Raw genomic sequence first — 22793 nt, 5'->3', positions numbered from 1 at the left:
TTGAAATAATGTTGCCTAACTCAAGTGTTTAGTAAGATTTGATAAGATAGGAGAAAAAGGATAAAGCAAAATGAAGAAACAATACATACTTTCATTTGACATACATTAGTTTTCATAAAACTACTGGCTCTTTAAGTTTCCTTGGACAACATAATTCTTCCAGAGTTTGAAACAACATGAATGATAATAAAAAAGCAGAGTATTTTAGGTGCCAGGTGAAGTGAAGGCAAAGTTTTACAGTTACAAACCTGGTAGCCCTTGATTCTTTCCATTTCTTTGCTGGCTAGTGGGTTACTCTTGACCACACAAACCAGGGCCTTGACTGCTGCATATAACCCTTCCACATCAGAGGCCATGGCCACCAGGCCCAGGATGGCTGCAGCTCCACCAATGTACTGCAAAGTAGTGGCAACAGGCTTAGGGACAAATGTTCTTACTCCTGATTAAAAGATAGTGAAAAATAATTAAGATAAATTCCCCACGTGAACAAGAACTGTATACATCATCTTGAAAAGTTTTTTAATTAGCATGTTCTATTTTAAAAATATCTTCTGTCTATAATGCAAATTCTAGGGAAAGCATTAAAGGTAGAATTTGGGACAAGGCAATACAGACTGGCTGGGCACGGTGGCTCACACCTGTAATCCCAGCACTTTGGGAGGCCGAGGCAAGTGGATCACAAGGTCAGGAGTTTGAGACCAGCCTGAAAAACATGGTGAAACCCCAAATCCCGTCTCTACTAAAAATGCAAAAATTAGCCAGGCGTGGTTGCACGTGCCTGTAATCTCAGCTACACAGGAGGCTGAGGCAGGAGACTCACTTTAACCTAGGAGTTGGAGGTTGCAGTGAGCTGAGATCGCGCCACTGCACTCCAGCCTGGGCGACAGAGGGAGACTCCCTCTCAAAAAATAAATAAATAAATAAATAAATGAATAAATAAATAAATAAATAAAATTTTAAAAAAAGGAAAAAAAAGCTAATCTACATACTCTTAGAGAAGACTGGGTGTAGAGGAGTGAGCAGAGAAGAGCAGGGCTTTACAGCAAGCACAAATGTTTCTACTGTGTAGCTTTGGGCTGTACTCAAAAGTACAGTGGTCTTGAGAATGCATTTCTGAGTAAGTAAGAGTGCCTTACTAGCATCTGTTGAGGAATAGCCTTGGGGACAATAAAAATCACTTTAACTCTGTGAACTGGGGAAAGGCTTGGAGAAGCCATTGTGGCGGGGATGATGTATTTCCTACAGATAAACCAAGCAAAGCACATTACTGACCATTACCCAAAGCTTCTCTTGGTTCAGTAATCTGAGTAACAGTACGTCAGTAACTTTAGGAGAGCGTAAGTTTATAGGAACTGTGCGCCAATTAAAAAAAATCACACCTACATTCCTAACATTTTAAAGAGGCATTGTTTGAATGTCACTTGACTGCTGACCAAGACTGAGATTTTAAAAAATAAAAGTAACATGCATATTATATTTCTATGTGCTCTGCAGTATTCACAATACTTTCTTTCCTTCTTTTCCTTTTTTTTTTGAGACAGGGTCTCATTGTCACCCAGGCTGGAATGCAGTGGCCCAATCACAGCTCATTGCAGCCTCCTGGGCTCAAACAATCCTCCTGTCTAGGCCTCCCAAAGTGCTGGGATTACATGGTGTGAGCCACCATGCCCAGCCCATAATACCTTCATATATTACAGTGCTGGATTTTGAAAAGTAGCTCCTAAGGTAATTAGGGCCAGTATTACTAGTTTATAGATAAGAAAACTGAAGTTCATAGAACTTAACTGTATGGCACAATATCACACAGTGACACAACAGGGGCTGGAACCTAAGTCTTTGAACTTACTGCTCACTGCTCTTTCCACTATACATACCACAGGGCTGCTATACTTTTGAAAAGGACATATCACAGTGCTCGTAAGTATTTTTTGAATAAAAGAACACTACCATGTGCTTTAGAGTAAAGAAAATTTTTATCAATGCTGTATTATCAAAAAAGAAAAACAAAGATTTATGCAATTCACTGGGACAATAAAAATTGCCAATGACTAACAAACATGTTGGATTCTGACCAGCACAACACTAACTTTTTACTAATCTAAAAAGGAACCAGTATTATATACTGATTTACACATTAAAAGGACAATCACTGGTTCTGAATTTTGAATGGCCTGATTGGTTTATGTCTCAAGATCCTATCTAACAAAAAAACAAAACAAAAATAACGTTTTAAGCAGACATGTACAAGGCTCTGAAGAATGTCCACTCTCTAAACTTTTATTATAGTTTGAGTCATAGTGTTTATACTCAGAAGCTCTAATTTCTAGCTCATTTCTAAATTAACAAAAACTCATGAGCTATATACCAAATCATGAAACAATCAATAATAGTTCTGAATTTTGATACCTGTCACTAAATGTAATTTGAAATTTACCTAAAAATTACATGAAATTATATAGTCAGCGCTGATCATTACTGACAAGACAGAAGCAGTGCGATTTTTTTTTAAATTTTATTTTACTTTAAGTTCTGGGATACATGCACAGAACGTGCAAGTTTGCTACATAGATAAACATGTGCCATGGTGGTTTGCTGCACCTATAAACCTGTCACCTAGGTATTAAGCCTCACATGCATTAGGTATTTGTACTGATGCTCTCCCTCCCCTCAGCCCACTTCCCCTGACAGGCCCTGGTATGTGATGTTCCCCTCCCCGTGTCCGTGTGTTCTCATTGTTCAGGTCCCCTCTGTGAGTGAGAATATGCGACATTTGGTTTTCTGTTCTTGTGTTAGTTTGCTGAGGATGATTTCCAGCTTCATCCATGTCCCTGCAAAGGACATGATCTCATTCCTTTTTATGGCTGTATAGCATTCCGTGGTGGATATGTAAAAGTTAGTGGGATTTTATGAAAGGTTATTATTTTAAGTTGACTGGAATTTGAGATTGTTACATTTAATCTCTGAATACTGTACGTACACTATAGGTCAGTGCTATTAAAATATGAACTTAAATACTGCCCCTTAAGTGAAGAAAGTGAATGCAAACTTGATGGCAAATAAAGAAGTTTGAAACAACAAAGACAAGTACACTCACCCAAGTATCCAATCAGAGAGGCCCCAATTGTCCTTGCAGATCCATTAAGATGTCCTGCTGAATTGTGTATCAACTTCACAGGAGTGGCATTCTCATGTGAGGAAATGCCTAACTGAAAAATAGGAAAGGAAAAGAATGTAATTATATAAGAACAGTTTCAATGTTTTGATTGGAAAAGAAACCAAACACATGAATGGTAACATATCTTTTGTCTCCTCCCTTATCAGAATACTGAAAAACAAGCATTTAGGTCCAGCCTGGTGGCTCATGCCTATAATCCTAACACTTTGTAAGATAGAGGCAAGGGAATCGCTTGAGCCCAGGAGTTTGAGACCAGCCTGGGAAACATGGCGAGACCCCCATCTACTAAAATGCAAAAAATTAGCCAGGTCTTGTGGTGCATTACTCAGGAGGCAGAGGTGGGAGAAACACCTGAACCTAGGAGGTTGAGGATGCAGTCAGGCACTCCACACTCCAGCCTGGGAGCATTTATTTTTGGAAATGTACAAACATTTCCAAAGTGTGGAAACTCATAGGAGGTAAGTTAAACACAATTTACTGAGATAAAGATGGTGAGAGGATCTTGAGACACAGCTTCAGGGGTCTTTCTGAATGAACTTCTTTGGTAGTTTAAAGGTTGTTATCACTAACTGCCTCACAGTATTTCAGATCAGTGAACATATTAGCTTTATTCCATATCCAAGTAAACATAAGTTATCCAAGAGTTTATAGATAAAACATGCCTACATAAAGGAATCTTACATTTTGTACATTCACACATACACAAGATCTATATTTTCAAGGCAAATATAACTCTAATTCTGTTGTTCACTATAGAGTTATGTACAGTTTATTTTCCTTAGATATGTATATGTGTCATATATATGTATACACACACACACACACACACACACACACACAAGCTCTACGTAAGAGTTGTCAATACTTACAGTTCCTAGTCTCTTGATATCGTTCCCCTTGGACTTTGCCTCCGATAATCAGCCAAAATGGCTTGTCAAGCTCACTGATGAGCTCACCTTGCTAAACCCCATAGTCAGTCCTCACTTCTCATCTTACTGTGACCACTTAAGTCATTTCCACAGTGAATCCTTAATCTTACAAAATTAAGCCCTACTGGTTTTTCTCCCTTCTCACTGACTGCTACTTCTCAGTCTTTTCTGGTTCTTCTTGATCTCCCCAACTCCGTAACACTGGAACGTCCCAGGTTTCAGTCTTTAAAACTTTCCATTTCTCTATCTACATCTATGCTTTGGTGAATACATGTAGACTCATGGCTTTAAACACCACCTGTATAAATGAACTCCAGATTCATATTTCCAATGGCCTTGAAATCTCTACTGTGATGTCTAATACACTTCTCAAACTTCTAAAACAGAATTCTCAGTATTCCTCCCAACTCTACTCTTTTTGTAGTTTTCTCCAAATCAGAAAATGTGACTCCATTTTCCTAGCAGTTCAAGAAAAAAACCTGGAGTCCTTAACTCTCTCACCTTCCACACTCATTCCACATTCTATCACACAAAACTGCTAGGTCAACTTTTAAAATATACCTTGAGCCGGGTGGGGTGGCTCACACCTGTAATCCCAGCACTTTGGGAGGCTGAGGCAGGTGGATCTCCTGAGGTTAAGAGTTTGAGCCCAGCCTGGCCAACATGGTGAAACCCTGTCTCTAATAAAAATACAAAAATCAGCTGGGCGTGGTGGTGCATGCCTATAATCCCAGCTACTCAGGAGGCTGAGGCAGGAGAATCACTTGAACCCAGGAGACAGAGGTTGCAGTGAGCCAAGATCACACCATTGCACTCTAGCCTAGGTGACAAGAGCGAAACTCCATCTCAAAAAAAAAAAGGTGTATATATATATATATATATATATACCTTGAATCTGATCACTTCTTATCACTACCACTGCTACTGCGCAAGTTAAAACCACCATAATCTCTCATAGGAATTATTTATCGCATTGGCCTCATAACTTGTCTCCCTACTACTAGCTTTGTTTCTCTTCAATCTATTCTCAGTAGAAGTCATAGTGATAAAATGTAAGTTACAGCATTTCCCTCCTATGTCTGAAACTCCATGATGCCTCCCATCTTTCTCCATCAAAGCCAATGTCTTTACTATTGCCCCATGAATCCTAAACAACCTGGGACCTATCATCACTCTGGGCTCCTCTCCTACTGCCCAGGCCTTCTCTAATTTTACTCCAGCCACATCTGTCTCCATGGCAGGCACGTACAGTACTTTTCTCAGGGCCTTTGCACTTGTATTCCTGGAATACAAAACACTCCCACACCCATAGGTATATCCCATGCTCCCTATTCCTGTGGCCTGTTACCTCATCCCTGTCAAGTCTTTGCTCAAAATTCACCTTCTCAGTAACTTCTCCTTGGACCACCATATTAAAAACTTGAAGCTTCTCTGTCCCCTTCCCTGCTTCATTTTACTGCATAGCACTCATCACCTTCTAACATACTTCATGATTAGGTTATTTCTTCAGGTATTATCATCTATCTTTTCCACTAGAATGTAGGAAACATAAAAGCTGAAATTTTCTTTTTATCCACTGCTATGTCCTGAACTGAATGTCGCCTGGCACATAATAGGTCGTTCGTTAAAAAGTTGAGTTGTAGCCTTAAAAACAGTAATTGTTTACATTAGTTTTCTAAAGTTAAATTTCTTAATTGCCAATATAAATAAATTAATATGAATCATGTACTCATAACAGAAACTGTCACTTTTCCAAATTAAGTTACATATCTACATATGTTTTGGCCCACATCTGAAGTCAAATTAACCAAACATAAATACATGAAAGGCATGATTTTTAGCAGTCACTCATAATTGAGTAGTATCCATATGAGACTCTGAGATATGTTCCCAGTGAGAATCAGCCATAGTACACCAAGAAATCATTCTGCTTACCTGCTTAGCAATGGCTTTGCTATCCAATTTGTTATACACTTTCCGGATTCTTGCCACTGTTAGAGACGACACAGAGAGTGCATAGAGGCCAAATGACACCTTCTCCTCTGGTACTAATGACACAGGGGATGGCACTACCCCTTCGGATTTTGCATCTTTACCTTCAAAAGAACGATAATTCTTTTCAAAATCATCAGTAGTTCTCATCTTAAAATAGATTTTTTATTCTTACTACCATTTTTAAATGAGGAGGCTTGAAAGTCTTAAAGTAGAATAAGAGAGGTAAATTTACAAACTATTTTACTTCTCAGCTCTTCATTTATTTCTTTAATTAAAAGATGGAAAAAGAAATCTAGTCATAGAGTTCTACATTCTAGGTGGTACTCTTAAAACATGTTTAACATATAGCACTATGTAAAGGATGAAAAGTTTTAACTGTTTTCTGACAAATTGTAAAACATGTCCCCCTAGATTCAAAGGAAAAAGGAATGAAGATGAATAAAATGCCAATCAGCTGTGTAGCACTATGTCCCCTCCCCTAAAAAAGCACTCATATATGCCTGCCTGTATTCTTCAAGACCACAAAGCAGAGGAGTTATTAACAAAGGCATGTGTTTTAAAGCCACATGGCCTGAGTTTGAATCTTGCTTTATCACTTAAAAGCTGTGTGACCTATATATATTTGTGCTTCAGTTTCCTCTGCTGTGAAATGGGAATGATAATGACAGTACCTAACTCACAGTGTTTTGAGATGAATAAATACATGTGAAGGGCTCAGAACAGCTACATCCTTCATGTGTATTGACTTATTTAGCACACAGTAAGTGCCCAAGAAGTGTTAGCTTTTATTAGACACCATCTAAATTAAGAATGAGTGAAAAGATAAATTACTAAATCATAGGAGTATGACCATTTACAATATACTTGTCCTAACTCTTCTGAGATTCTTGGTGGAATCAGAACAAGGGAGTGGAAGACCATCATTTGCAAGGAGTACTACCAAGGAATTGCCAGCTTAACGTCAGTTCCTCTGAGTCTAAATTTTATTTGGGAGAAAGGATAACAAAAAGTAGGCTTGGAGTAAAGAAATGAGGAAAAATAATGTTAAGTGATCTAATCTAGAGAATATGTGTGTGTGTTTATTGAAGCTATCTGTTCTTCCTTTAACAGGGGTGGCTATACTTTAAACTGCTTCATGTAATAGGAGAAATCACAGAAAGAGAAGAGTGTCACAGTTAGACTCCTAGAGGGCATATACCTGTATCTCGGAGCCAGTAAGAGAAACTGGATAATAAGTGATCAGGCATAAAAACAAAGAATCCAGAAAGTGAAGTATGATCAGTGGAGGAAAATATTTCAAATAGGAGTGAGTATCCTGCTGAAGAAGATTAGAAGAGAAGGCGCTTTTCCTAGATAAACAGTATGTATAACCTCATACACACACATGCATCTATATTGCAGGAGTTAAGTTTCATACAACTAAGTTTCAAGAACTAAAAATAAGTTACTCACATGGCATACATACAGCCTGAAAGCTTCCAACATAATTTGGTCCAAGTTCATAAATGGTAGTAACATTTGAAGAAGGTAAAACTTCTTCTAGAAAATGTGTGGGTCCCAGGCGCCAAACCAATGAGGCAATTTGACGTTGAGCAGGTGGAGTACCAATGTAGGCATAGACCGTGCTCACCACTGGTGGATTTGCCGAACCTGAACCCCCTGGAGTACTGTGAACATAATGAAGCTGTAAGGAAGACAAAAGCAAATGTGTGAGATGTGAACACTTTCCCCAGGAAAATAACTACTTCAGCATATATATTTTCATTATCCCAAGGTCACACAACTTTACAAATGCACAAAAATATTTGGGGTTGAGAAACAGGAAGGGCAAGGCACAATACTGGGATCTGTAACTGAGGACCAGGTATAGTAGCTAAAGCTTTTATCCAACTCTCTAACACAGATAAACTCTTTAATGCTAGAAATGGCAACAAGCAAATACAGGGATACTGTCAATGGCTGGTTTGCATATCAAGTTAATGACGCTTCTCTGAAATTTTTGTGCTGATATAAAGAGAGCTTTCCATTATGAATTAAAGTAGTCTTGAAATTAGGTATGTTACCTTCAATGTGAGTCTGTTAACTAAAATTACTGATGAAAAGTGTTTTACAGGGGTAAATTATTATAATAAATACATAATTAAGTACAGTATAAGAGATAAAGAACTTAAGTTGCTTTTTCTTGCTGAAGCAGCTTAATGGGATGAAGGACACTTCCATTAATTGCTGTGTCATAATAACATCTCAGCTTCAGATCCTATTCATTATTCTATATATTAAACAGCAGTTCTTGGTGATGTTAATAGCACAGTTGTGAAGACCAACATATGAGCTAGAGTTGATTTCACAGTACTGTGACTATTGACAGGGACAGTGATGATGATGATGTAAATAAATCAATAATAAATTTCCTATTGCTCAACTCTAGAAGCTGAGGGTATTTTTATCTTTAATGACACTAAAATTAATGAAGGAGCAACGTACTAGAGAATCAACAAACCCATTTCAAATGCAATCATGTATACAAATAAATCAATGACTATTCCACAAGGTGCATTTTAGGGTTTATCATATTGAAACACAATGTCACAATAAAATATCATCATCATCAAGGAAGGAAATATATTCAAAGATACTGTTGGTTTCAGTGCTTTTCAAACTTTAATTCACACACAAGGACAAACTTTGTTACTTCTTTCAAGTGATCACTCTAAAATGGATACCTGCCTATAATCCCAGCATTTTGGGAAGCCAAGGCGTAAGGATCACCTGAGGTCAGGAGTTTGAGACCAGCCTGGCCAACATGGTGAAAACCCATCTCTACTAAAAATACGAAAATTAGCCAGGTGTGGTGGCATGGCCTGTAGTCCCAGCTATCTGGGAGGCTGAGGCAGGAGAACTGCTCATACCCAGGAGGTGGAGGTTGCGGTGAGCTGAGATCGCGCCACTGCACTCCAGCCTGGGCGACAGAGTGAAACACCATCTTAAAAAAGGAAAAATAAAAAATAAAATAAAATAAAATAAAATGAATACTATCTTTTAGAAGGTCAAGAATTTTCAGAGCTTGCAAACTGAGTTCTGTACAAAGTAACAGGCAGGATTTATTCTCATTCAGAAAAAGGGAGTTTCACTTGTTTCTTTACTTGATAATCAACTCTTTTTTTCTCTTCTAAATACTATCACAACTTACAGTAATGTTTATGTAGTCATTCATTCAAGAAACAATAAACTGAATACCTACTATCAATATCAGGGACTAATCTGGGTGATATGAAAACAAAGAAAAAAAAACAATTCTAACTCTAAAGAATGTAAGTCTTCTGGACTAAATTACAACAACAGCAATGAAGTGACAAAATAGTGTGTTCACCGTTATTTAGGAATCCTTCAACTGGCTCCTCTTATGAAAAAGCACCTAGCAATCTAGCTTAAGCTCTTGCATATTCAGCAACTTCTTTAGTACCTATAAGCCCTCATTTCTATTCTTCTCTAATAAAATGGTTTAAGAATTGGCCACATGAGTCTAACATATTATTCAAATGGGTACTGAATATCAACTTAAAATTAAGAAAGTAATTTAAAAAATATCCCTGTAACACACACACACACACACATCAAACTACTACCTTATAAAGCAGATAGATTTACAAGTGCACATACGCTTACCTTTACAGTGTTAACAAGCTGTCCATCAATATAGAGGGCTGCCGTACTGTTTTTCAACATGCCTTTGCTCATTACCAGGACCAAATGATGCCACTGTCCCTCAATGATAAGCTCTCCACATCGAAAGCGAGCACAGCATGGGAGAATTTCATAAAATGAGGACTCTTCACTAAAATCATCAACTGAAATAAAGGGGGAAAGACAAAAAACTTTTTTCCAACACCATCCCTATTCAAATTATTCATATCTAGATCAGCATGTTTTGACTTTATATTAAAACAAAATAATGATGCAGACTGATTTGAGTAATAATACAACTCTGGAAAAAAAATGATAATGTGGGCTGGGCACGGTGGCTCACACCTGTAATGTCAGCCCTTTGGGAGGCTGAGGCAGGCGGATCACCTGAGGTCAGGAGTTCGAGACCAGCCTGGCCAACATGGTGAAACCCCATCTCTACTAAAAATACAAAAATTAGCCAGGCATGGTGGCGCGCGTCTGTAGTCCCAGCTACTCAGGAGGCTGAGCCAGGAGAAAGCTTGAACCTGGGAGGCAGAGTTTGCAGTGCTGAGATTGCACCACTGTACTCCAGCCTGGGTGACAGAGTGAGATTCCATCTCAAAAAAAATAAGTAAATAAAAAAAAAAGATAATGCAGACAGAAGATACCTTATTCATGCAATACCCTTACCTGCAGTAAAGTGGAACCTAGAATGTATTTTTGCTTTCTTCTGCTCAAGAAATATAGGTATAATCACATAAAGTTACAATGAACAAAAGTTAGCTAATGAAGTAAAAAATACATAAAAATAAAGAGACAATAACGTCATGATAAACACTAAAAAGAGACTAGTTGACACCCAAAACAAAAATAAACAAGTGGGACTATCTAAACTGAAAAGCTTTTGAATAGCAAAAGAAACAACAGAGTGAAAAGGCAATCTATGGAATGGGAGAAAAATATTTGCTAACTATGTATTTCATAAGGGAGTAATGTCAAAAATACATAAGAAACTACTAGAACTCAATAGTAAAGAAACTAATAATCAATTAAAAATGAGCTAAGAACTTGAATAGACATTTCTCCAAAGAAAGCACATAAATGGCAGACAGGTATATGAAAAATGCTCAATGTTACTAATCATCAGGGAAATGCAAACCATAAGCACAATGGCATATCACCTCACACCTGTCAGAATGGCTATTATCAAAAAAAAAAAAAGCACGTGTTGGCAAGAATGTGGACAAACTGGAACCCTTGTGCACTGTTGGTGGGAATGTAAAATGCTGCAGCTGCTATGGAAAACAGTACAGACGTTTCTCAAAACACTGAAAATAGAACTAACATATAATCCAGCAATACCGTATCTGGGTACTTATCTAAAATCACTGAAATCAGGACTTCAAAGAGTTATCAGTACTCCCCTGGACAGATGAGTAGATAAAGAAAATGTGGTACATACATACAATGGAATAATATTTAGCCTTAGAGAAGAAAATTTTGCAATATCTGACAACATAGATGAAGCTTAAGGACATTATGCTAAATGAAACAGCCAGTCATAGAAAGACATATACTGCATGACTCCACTTATATGAGGTATTTAAAATAGCCAAATTCAGAGAAACAACGAATGAAATGTTGGTTGCCAAGGGCTCGAGGGAGGGGCAAATGGGGAGTTACTAATCAAATGCCACGAAGTTTCAGTGAAGCAAGAGGAAAAAAAAAGCTTGAGATTTGCTCTACAAAACTGCAACTATAGTCAATAATAATGTTGTTGTATAACAATAATGTATAACAACAATAATGTGTTGTAACTTTTTGACATTGATTTGGTTACAGTATGGGTTAGAAAAAGAACCAAGAAAAATGTAAAGTTTATTCTTGCCATATGCTATGCTCAACGATACAAGAGGACAACTATTTATTATTAGTTAGTGGCTGTACTGTCCATAATAAAAGGTAGTAAGAAGGAGATGATTTACAGCATAGACTAGGTATTTGTTAATCCAAGTTTCCTGCTTCATCAGACAACTTTGTCCCACGTATATAAATATATTCTGATTTGCTACCATTCTACAATTACTTCCTGACTCCAATCTGGCTCCTTTTTGCTACCCTATATGTTACCAGACCATGCTAAGAAATAATGGTTTCATATTAATTTAATTTTATTGTTAAGCTAAATAAAAATTAATTTACCTTTCATCAGTATTTAACAAATGGCAAGAACCTTCCCTGGTTCGTAGACTGTAAGTCTTCTCAAGTATTGAACATTTGTGAGTTTACAACACTTACAAACATTTGTGAGTTTCACTTTCCGACTTAGGTTTCAACTAAGACATTTCCAGCACTGAGTGGTGTGTCAGGATATCTCAGTGAGCCAACTGGTTTATGACAACTTTTAATTTCCTAGGCATCTTAATGGGTTACAGCTGTTGGAAGAATGAATCCTGGCAATACTAATGCATATGTTACCATCATTTCTAATCATATATGGACTATAGCAGCCTGGAAAATTACATTTAGTAATAAAAATGAGATAAGAGTTAGAAAATATTTTCCTTGTTTAGAGATTTATCTCCAGATCCACTCCTTAACTTTTCCATTAAATTCTAGGGTGTCTTCAAATTCCCCATTATTATTCACTTTTCTCGTATCTTCCTTAGGCCATTCATCTCCTCTATTCATGCATTTATAAGTTTACATAATATCTGCATCCTAATACATTCTAGGTACTGTGTTAGACGACAGGACAGCTTAGATTACAAAGATAAGCAGACAAAAACAAATTAAAAATTAAAATCTATGATGTCTAGATAAGAGATGAAGATTATTAAACAAGTGCCATGGAAGTGGGCACAGGGAGGAAGGGAAGATTTGAGAAATATTAGGGAGGCATATTACTAGTAAGACTTAGTAGAAGGGGTGGTATTTTCAAGTTGACTCAAGGTTTCTAGCTGGGCTAACTGGCAGTGGTTGTGCCATTTATCAACACAGGAAAACAGAAGGAGATGTAGGTTTTTCGTTTTTGTTTGAAACGGGATGTCTCTCCTAGGCTGGAGTGCCGTGGCACCTTCACAGCTCACTGCAACCTCAAACTCATGGGCTTCACCAATCCTACACCACCTTAGCCTCCTAAAGGAGATGCAGGTTTTATAAAGAAGAAATATTAGAATCTGAGATGTTTATTGGGATACTGTTCAAATGAAGATGTCTAGTATGCAGCTGGAAATATGAGGACATAGCTTGGGACACAGACAAATGAAAAAAAAACTTTGACTTCACAGTCCTTGAGATAAAAAGACTTAAAGCAATACTAGTTCATGATTTTTTCCCATGAAGAGCTGGTAAAGTACAAAGATCAAAGGTGAAACACTGGAGAATACTACTTCTGAGGGGCAGATAGAAGAGAAGGCGACTGAAGGAAATTGCAAAACAAAGATCAGAGAAATAGTGAGTATTCTAGAATGCAAGATTGGAGATAATTTTAATTAGGACGAATTAGTCAACAGGACCAAACGCTATTAAGGGGCAAATAAAGCGTCATAACAAGAATTTTAAAGTACTAACTATATTGATGCCTAGTTCTGTGCTAGGTACCATGAGGAATACTACAACCTTACAATCTAATTAAAAGACTAACATTCATATTATATTAATATTTACTGAACACCAACCACATGTCAATTAATATGTGATATTATTTTACTTAGTTAAAAGAACAAAATTAGATGACCAAAAAAACACATTTATACAAAATGCTTATATTCTTGAGCAAAGAAAATTGAGTAAATTGAGATTTGTATTTTAAGTTATTTATCATTTAGCAGGATCTTCATGAATGCCTTGAGTTTGGAGTTCTACTGTACAGCACTGTAAAGTCATGGCATGTTGGAGAAAACTAGCGAATTAGAATTATAAAGTAGTATGTATTACATCTTGAAGGTAAGTGATGGATAAGGTAACTGAAATGTTATTGTGTCTAGCACAGTGTGGCACATATGGCAGGCAGGTTCTCAATGAATATTAATTAGTTAAGCAGAATTCACAGCCAATGATAATCCCTACCAAAATACATCAAACAAGCAACCTGCTTTCCTAGGAAAAACTGTGATTTCTTGGCAAGTAGAGATTAGTCCTTATTAGGTACTCACTCCCTCCAGTGTTTTGTAAGTCTCTTTTGAAAGTGCCTTAAAATTCACTGGTAAGCAATATTCAATGTTTCATGTAACTTGTTCTATGCTATAATAATTTAAGCAGAAAAGTTATTATTGGCTGGACTTTTAAAATAAATACAAAAATGAAGTTTTAATACTTCTATAATCAAAAGAAGAAAACAAAAATAACAAATACTGACCATAATTTTGGAGGAGTTCCTCTTTGGTGGAAACAATCAGAGATCGGTCTTTTGCTGATAGAACTACTGCAAGGCACACGTAATGTTGCTCAGAAGAATTTGCTCGGCGCACAACAGTAAGAAGTCTGACAGGGTGGTTATTTGGAGGAGAACTAAAATGTTCAATACAAAACCAGCTAGAGTAACTTAAGCCAGAGGGAGGAGGGAAGAATCTTTCACCTACAGTAAAAATTAAAAAAAAAAAGTTTGTGTTGATTAATATTTATATTTTTTAACAGATGCCAACAAAAGCATACAAACTCTAAATTATATATAATCTACTGGAAAAAAAAATCTCATAAGCAGAAAGAAAATATTACTTACCAGAACCAATGCCACTGACCACAGCCCCATCAATAAGACCTGTTGTGACGGTATTATTTGTAGGAGCATTATGAGGGGCCAAACTGGGCAGAAACAGACAGCTATTAAAGAAAAGACAACATACATATTACAGATCAGTGACTCCTTCTCTTAACACTGTGCACTTACACAGTGAAATAACTGCCAGTATTTAATGGTGACTAGAGAAAATATCATGGAATAAGTCTGGATGCCTTGCAAAGCCCTTCCCTTCTTTTAATTATGTAAGGGTATCAAAAGACAAAATTTTAAAATGTCCCAAAATAACATTTTTAATTTAAATTTAAAAGAATTAAGATACAAATTGCATATGGCAACATACTCTAACGTATAAACCCAATCAAGACATTAGAACAATTTCATCACTGAAGGAAAACTCCCATGTGCCCCTTACTGTCACTCTCTTGTTACCACTGATTGCTTTTGACTATTCCCAATCATGTTTTAATCTATTGTTTGATAATGACCCATGATAATATTCTTAAAACACAGAGGTTTCAATCAATAGGAGAAGGAAATAAAGGGTATTCAATTAGGAAAAAAGGAAGTCAAATTGTCCCTGTTTGCAGATGACGTGATTGTACATCTAGAAAACCCCATCGTCTCGGCCCAGAATCTCCTCAAGCTGATTAGCAACTTCAGCAAATTTTCAGGATGCAAAATCAATGTACAAAAATCACAAGCATTCTTGTACACCAATCACAGACAAACAGAGAGCCAAATCATGAGTGAACTCCCATTCACAATTGCTTCAAAGAGAATAAAATACCTAGGAATCCAACTTACAAGGGATGTGAAAGACCTCTTCAAGGAGAACTACAAACCACCGCTCAATGAAATAAAAGAGGATACAAACAAATGGAAGAACATTCCATGCTCATGGGTTGGAAGAATCAATATCGTGAAAATGGCCATACTGACCAAGGTAATTTATAGATTCAATGCCATCCCCATCAAGCTACCAATGACTTTCTTCACAGAATTGGAAAAAACTACTTTAAAGTTCATATGGAACCAAAAAAGAGCCCGCATCACCAAGTCAATCCTAAGCCAAAAGAACAAAGCTGGAGGCATCACGCTACCTGACTTCAAACTATACTACAAGGCTACAGTAACCAAAACAGCATGGTACTGGTACCACAACAGAGACATAGATCAATGGAACAGAACAGAGTCCTCAGAAATGATGCCGCATATCTACAACTATCTGATCTTTGACAAACCTGACAAAAACAAGAAATGGGGAAAGGATTCCTTATTTAATAAACGGTGCTGGGAAAACTGGCTAGCCATATGTAGAAAGCTGAAACTGGATCCCTTCCTCACACCTTATACAAAAATTAATTCAAGATGGATTAAAGACTTACATGTTAGACCTAAAACCATAAAAACCCTAGAAGAAAGCCTAGGCAATACCATTCAGGACATAGGTGTGGGCAAGGACTTCATGTCTAAAACACCAAAAGCAATGGCAGCAAAAGCCAAAATTGACAAATGGGATCTAATTAAGCTAAAGAGCTTCTGCACAGCAAAAGAAACTACCATCAGAGTGAACAGGCAACCTACAGAATGGGAGAAAATTTTTGCAACCTACTCATCTGACAAAGGGCTAATATCCAGAATCTACAATGAACTCAAACAAATTTACAAGAAAAAAACAAACAATCCCATCAAAAAGTGGGCGAAGGACATGAACAGACACTTCTCAAAAAAAGACATTTATGCAGCCAAAAAAACACATAAAAAAGTGCTCATCATCACTGGCCATCAGAGAAATGCAAATCAAAACCACAGTGAGATACCATCTCACACCAGTTAGAATGGTGATCATTCAAAAGTCAGGAAACAACAGGTGCTGGAGAGGATGTGGAGAAATAGGAACACTTTTACACTGTTGGTGGGACTGTAAACTAGTTCAACCATTGTGGAAGTCAGTGTGGCGATTCCTTAGGCATCTCGAACTAGAAATACCATTTGACCCAGCCATCCCATTACTGGGTATATACCCAAAAGGACTATAAATCATGCTGCTATAAAGACACATGCACACGTATGTTTATTGTGGCACTATTCACAATAGCAAAGAGTTGGAACCAACCCAAATGTCCAACAACGATAGACTGGATTAAGAAAATGTGGCACATATACACCATGGAGTACTATGCAGCCATAAAAAAGGATGAATTCATGTCCTTTGTAGGGACACGGATGAAACTGGAAAACATCATTCTCAGTAAACTATCACAAGGACAAAAAACCAAACACCGCATGTTCTCACTCATAGGTGGGAATTGAACAATGAGAACTCATGGATACAGGAAGGGGAACATCACACTCCGGGCACTGTTGTGGGGTGGGGGGAGGGGGGAGGGTCAGCATTAGGAGATATACCTAATGCTAAATGACGAGTTAATGGGTGCAGCAAACCAACACGGCACATGGATACATATGTAACAAACCTGCCCACTGTGCACATGTACCCTAAAACCTAAAGTATAATTAAAAAAAAAAAAGAATCCCACAAACAACTAGCATAGATAAAAATTATGAATTAACACTCTAAGCCTGGGCACAGTGGCTCACGCCTATAATCCCAGCACGTTGGGAGGGTAAGGTGGGCAGATCACTTGAGGTCGGGAGTTCGAGACCAGCCTGGCCACTATGGCAAAACCCCATCTCTACTAAAAATACAAATATCAGCCAGCCGTGGTGGCGTGCACCTGTAATCCCAGCTACTTGGGAGGCTAAGGCAGGAGAAATGCTTGAACCTGGGAGGCGGAGGTTGCAGTGAGCCAAGATCGTGCCATTGCACTCCAGCCTGGGAGACAGGGCAAGACTCTGACTCAAAAGGAAAAAAAAAAAACAAAACTCTAATAGCTAACAGATCTAGCTATCAGATCTATTAGCATTTGTGTCACTTTAGGCTGTTGAACTTCATGAATTCTTTTAGATTTTTTAGATTCATTACTGCTGTTCCTGTTACTATAATCTTTTCTGCCACTTGAAATAATTTATTCATTTGAAGTGACAGTCATTGAATATTTATAATGTATAAATTATTATGTCAGGTAATTTGAAGGATAGATGATGATAAAACCCAAAGAGTTTTCAATCTAATTTTAATTTATATATTATCTATACATTTATATTTATTACATTAGATGTTGGCAGACTTTTTGTGGAAAGGGCCAAATCATAAATATTTTATGCTTTGTGAACCAAGCAGTCTCTATCATGACTACTCAACTCTGACACTCTAGCACAAAAGCAGCCATAGGAAATATAAATGAGTGTGGCTGTTTTCCAATAAAACTTCATTTACAAAAAAAAAAAAAAAATTTGCAAAAGTGTTACTAACAAAACATATTTGGTCCATGGGCCTAAGATTTTGGATTCCTATGTCATATCAATTTATTTAGTATAACAAACAAAAATAATTAAATGTAGTAATCTTAAAATAGTATGCTCAAAAAACTCAATAATTAAAAAATATTAAGTATGGTAAAATATATTTTAATTAAGTATATTTAAAACCAAAGATCTATTTGTAAAGGCAAGTATGAGGCATAAAATCATAAAGGTTTGCTTCCTTGCAAATTTCTTACCCAAACCCTTCAAGTGATGTGTCAAATTCAACAAAAGCTGGAGTAACTGATGACCCATGAAGTCTGATGTCATGTGGGGTTGTCATGGAGACGAGACACTTCACCCTGGTCAGGGGTACAGTACTTCCTTCCGCAGATTTTACCAGGCTCTTGCTTATCCGGTAATGGTTATCTTCATGTAAGCTAAAAACATTATCAGTACCCAGACCTTCCAGAGATGTGATCATACTACCTGTAAGTCAAGGAAATCTCTTGGGAAAATGTCATATGGAATTTTAAAATAACTTTACAAGGCTGACTTATTTGTAAATACCACTTCAGTTTCAATAGACAATAATTTTCTTAAGTGCCAAAATCATTATCCAGTTTTAATGTACTTCATTTATTTTTAAACTTAATAGCATGCATTTCCTTTTTTACTAAAGCAATATGCACACTGCAGAAATGTTGGAAACTAGAGTATAAATAAAAATAAACATCTCAAATAATTGTCATCAAAGCCACTGATACAATGTAATTTAATTATAAATCTCAGTTAATAGTTTACAAATCAGGAAATACTTTTATTTCATAAAACTATGATTTAGTCATTCTCTTTGAGGGAAAAGTAAACAATTTTAGAGCATTAAAATGAAAAGAAATAGGTCATCTTTATTATAAAACAAATTAGAGATAAATGGCAGAAACTTGGTTCTCCCATTTTTTCCCCATTATTAATTATTTCCTTACAATTATTAGAACTAAATGTACGATCGTAAAAGTACTTTAAAGATTCCCATATTTATAAAAAGGGTAACAATTTCAAGAATAAAAAGACAAATTCTAAACAGATTGTCATTATCTCTCCAGGGACACATTACAAATGTAATGAAGAAAATATTCTCTCTCATGACTACATGACTATAGGAAACTGTTTTCCTCCTAAATGTGCTGGATATTCAGGCAACTATAAAGATATTTCAAATATTCTCTTTGGGAAAGGAACTATTTTTGTTCCTACTCTTAGCAAAGGAAATCACAACTCAATTCTTATTTATTTATTTATTTTTTGAGACAGAGTCTTGCTCTGTTGCCCAGGCTGGAGTGCAGTGGCGCGATCTCGGCTCACTGCAAGCTCCGCCTCCTGGGTTTACATCATTCTCCTGCCTCAGCCTCCGGAGTAGCTGGGACTACAGGCGCCCGCCACCACGCCCGGCTCATTTTTTTTTGTATTTTTTAGTAGAGACGGAGTTTCACCATGGTCTCGATCTCCTGACCTCGTGATCCGCCCGCCTTGGCCTCCCAAAGTGCTGGGATTACAGGCGTGAGCCACGGCGCCCGGCCTGTTTCTCTGTTTAAATAATAAACCCTTCTCTTTCTTTGCTTTCACAAACTTCTTTAAATAATATTCAGCCCCTACATGATTTTCATTCATAAAATAAATCAAAAAAGGGAATTTCAAAAGTCAACTTACTTCTCATTTCTGGTTCATAACTCAGTGAACTTGGTTTGTGGACCCTATATTGTTTTAGCAGTTTTTTGTCCCAGGCACCACAATTTAAAGGACTTGCCAAACGTAAAAACTCCCTAAGAAAGAGACAAAGCAAAGTTATTCCTTGATTGAGATTATTATAGAATTCATAAACCAAATATTCAGAAAAGGAATTTAATAAATTCCAACAGACTAATTACAACACAAAAAAATGCAAAGTATAATAAAACAATATAGTGTTAGTTTTACATTTAATCACCATATAGCTATATATCTGACATATATTTTTTAAAATGTTTTTTAGACAGTTATTCCTTGATTGAGAATATTATAACTCATAAACCATTTTCAAAAAAGGAATTTAATAAATTCCAACAGACTAATTACAATACAAAAAATGCAAGTATAATAAAACATATACAGAGTTAGTTTTACATTTAATCACCATATAGCTATATATCTGCTACACATTTTTATAAATTCATTTTTTAGAAGTTAATAATATTTAAGAAGAACCCCAACTCAAATATTTCTAAAATCAAACTCATCACCTTATATCCAAACCCAGGGCATTTCTTATGTTCCGCATCTCATTGAAATGTGTTTTTGTTCCTTCTCCTTTCTTTAACTTTCCATATTCAAAAAATCAGAAAATCCTGCTATTACTACTCATAAAAATATGGAATCTGCTCTTTTCTCTCATTCTTGCTGCTATCACCCAGACCACATTATTTTACTATTCCTAAAATAGTCTTAATTACCTCCTGTGACACCAATGTTGCCCCAACTCAATCCATTCCTCACTATAGTCAGTATCTCACAGAACTTAAATCTACACAGTGTCACTCTATTGCTTAAGACTCTTCCATGACTGTCCATTTCTCGTAGTTGAAAACACAAAACAGCTAGCATTCAGTACCATACATGAGATGATTTCTACTGTACTCTCCAGCTTCACTGCTCCCATCTTTCCCCCAATCATAAATTCCACTTAAGACATACATAAAACTTCTGATTGCCTAAGAATGCTGTACTCCTTCTCTATCCTGGACCACCATATTTGTTTTACTTGTTGGGGAAAAAATTCTTGCCCTTACTTTTTCACCTGGTTAACTCTCTTCCATACTTTAGACTTTTTTATTTATCATAATTTTTTTGTGTGTGTGAGACAGGCTCTTGCTCTGTCACCCAGACTGGAGTGCAGTGGTGTGATCATAGCTCACTGCAATCTCAAACTCTTGGGCCCAAGAGATCCTTCGGCCTCAGTCTCCCAAGTAACAAGGACTACAGGCACACACCACCATGCTAGTTAAAATATATATATATATATATATATTTTTTTTTTTTTTTTTTTTTTTTTTTGTAGAAACAGGGTCTCACTATGTTATTCAGGCTTATTTCAAACTCCTGACCTCAAGTAATCCTCCTGCGTTGGCCTCCCAAAGTGTTAGGATTACAGGCATGAGCCATACTGCCCGGCCTCATACTTTATTTCATTAACTGTCATTTCTTCCAGGAAGCCTGCTTTGAGTCACACTTCCAAAAGTCTCTGCCCCTATATAAACTCTGTAACACTGCTATTATGAACTTAATAAACAATATTTTCATTTCCTGCTTATCTGCATGTATTCTTTACTAGACTATACATTTTTTAAGAGCATGAACCCTCCATAACCTGTCATTTATAACATCATGTTTAAAAAAAAGTAGAATACTCTAAATTTTCAATTCCCTACAGCAGGAAACAAAAAAGGCTTACAAGTTAGGTTTGCCAGTTTTTCATGTAGAACGTTAGACACAATTAGTTTATAATCGATGGCTTTTAAGGAGCAAAGTACTTGTACCATCATTTGACTTCTTTTTTCTGAGAACTCACTAATTGTTAAAACTGAACATACCCAATGGTTGATTTTCATTGCTTATCCTATTTATCTAACTATGCAATATAAGTTATCTGGTAAAATAGTAGCAATTGGTATGGGACAATGTCTCTCTCTCTCTCTGTGTTTCTCTACTTTTAAAGTAGCAGATTACCAAAAAGGATCAGGGGAAAATCTCAATGCTATTTTCAAAACTTTAGGATGGTGAGTACAACTACAAGATAATGGATGAAGTGAGTAGGTCCATCTCACTCATCTTGGCATTATAAAGGCCGTGAACACTGCCTGATACAGCAACATTTAACAAATGCTTACTGCATAAAAGTTTCTTAATCCACAATCGGTTTGGAGTCAGTTTTAAAAACTTACAAATAAATTTCAACCATTTTTAAGAAAGCTCCTAAAAGTTTTATAAAAGAGGAGTACTCTAATAATAAGTTATGTAATAGCAGTGTTATAGAGTTTATATAGGGGCAGCCTACCCAGACTTTTGGAAGGGTGGCTCAAAGCAGGAGGCTTCCTGGAGGAAATGACAGATGTATATGAATCATTCAAGAAATACACATATATAAGTATATATTTCTTGAATGATTCACAAACTGTGATACATCCATACTATGGACCATTATTCAGTAATAAAAAGAAAAAACTACTGATACATGTAACAACTTGTGTGCAGCTCAAGAGCAATATGATTAGTGAAGAGACAATTTCAAAAGATCACATACTGTATAACTTCATTTATGTAACATTCTCAAAATCAGTGGTACCCAACCTTTTTGGCATCAGGGACCGGTTTTGTGGAAGACAGTTTTTTCACGGATGGATTGTGGGGGATGGTTTCAGGATGAAACTGTTCCACCTCATATCATCAGGTATTAGATTAGTTAGATTCTCATAAGGAGTGCCCAACCTAGATCCCTTGCATGCACAGTTCACAATAGGGTTCACGCTCCTATAAGTATCTAATGCCACTGCTGATTTGACAGGAGGAGGAACACAGGCGGTAATGCTGGCTCACCCACAGCTTACCTCCTGCTATGCGGCCCAGTTCCTAACAGGACATGGACCAGTACTGGTCCACGGCTTGGGGGTTTGGGACCCCTGCTCATAACGACAAAACTATGGAGACGGAGAACAGATCAGTGATTTCCATGGGCTAATGATGTTGGGGTTAGGGGAGTGGGTATCACAATAAAGGTAGCACTAGAGAAATCTTTGTGACATCGTAACTGTGTCGTGATTACATGAATCTACACATGTGATACAATAATAGATAATTGTATGTGCACATGAATACATCATACCAA

The 22793-nt window shown here is 36.8% G+C and overlaps 1 protein-coding gene across 8 annotated transcripts in view; it reads right to left on the bottom strand.

Annotated features, from left to right (window-relative positions):
• The window catches only part of WDFY3 (WD repeat and FYVE domain containing 3), a 303349-nt gene that overhangs the window by 108469 nt on the left and 172087 nt on the right, over window positions 1-22793 (bottom strand). For all 8 annotated transcript variants that reach the window (XM_058433183.1, XM_032146792.2, XM_058433198.1 and 5 more), the window contains 9 exons: window positions 19586-19698; window positions 18133-18364; window positions 14489-14589; window positions 14126-14344; window positions 9766-9947; window positions 7552-7783; window positions 6040-6200; window positions 3095-3206; window positions 249-439 (listed from right to left, as the gene is read on the bottom strand). In XM_058433183.1, the coding sequence (XP_058289166.1) occupies window positions 249-439; window positions 3095-3206; window positions 6040-6200; window positions 7552-7783; window positions 9766-9947; window positions 14126-14344; window positions 14489-14589; window positions 18133-18364; window positions 19586-19698 (1543 nt within the window). The remainder of the gene's footprint in view (window positions 1-248; window positions 440-3094; window positions 3207-6039; window positions 6201-7551; window positions 7784-9765; window positions 9948-14125; window positions 14345-14488; window positions 14590-18132; window positions 18365-19585; window positions 19699-22793) is intronic.

This window comes from Hylobates moloch, unplaced genomic scaffold, assembly GCF_009828535.3.
Source record: "Hylobates moloch isolate HMO894 unplaced genomic scaffold, HMol_V3 SCAFFOLD_2, whole genome shotgun sequence".
NCBI classification, from domain to species: domain Eukaryota; kingdom Metazoa; phylum Chordata; class Mammalia; order Primates; family Hylobatidae; genus Hylobates; species Hylobates moloch.
This window is presented reverse-complemented; position numbering and strand designations above follow the sequence as displayed.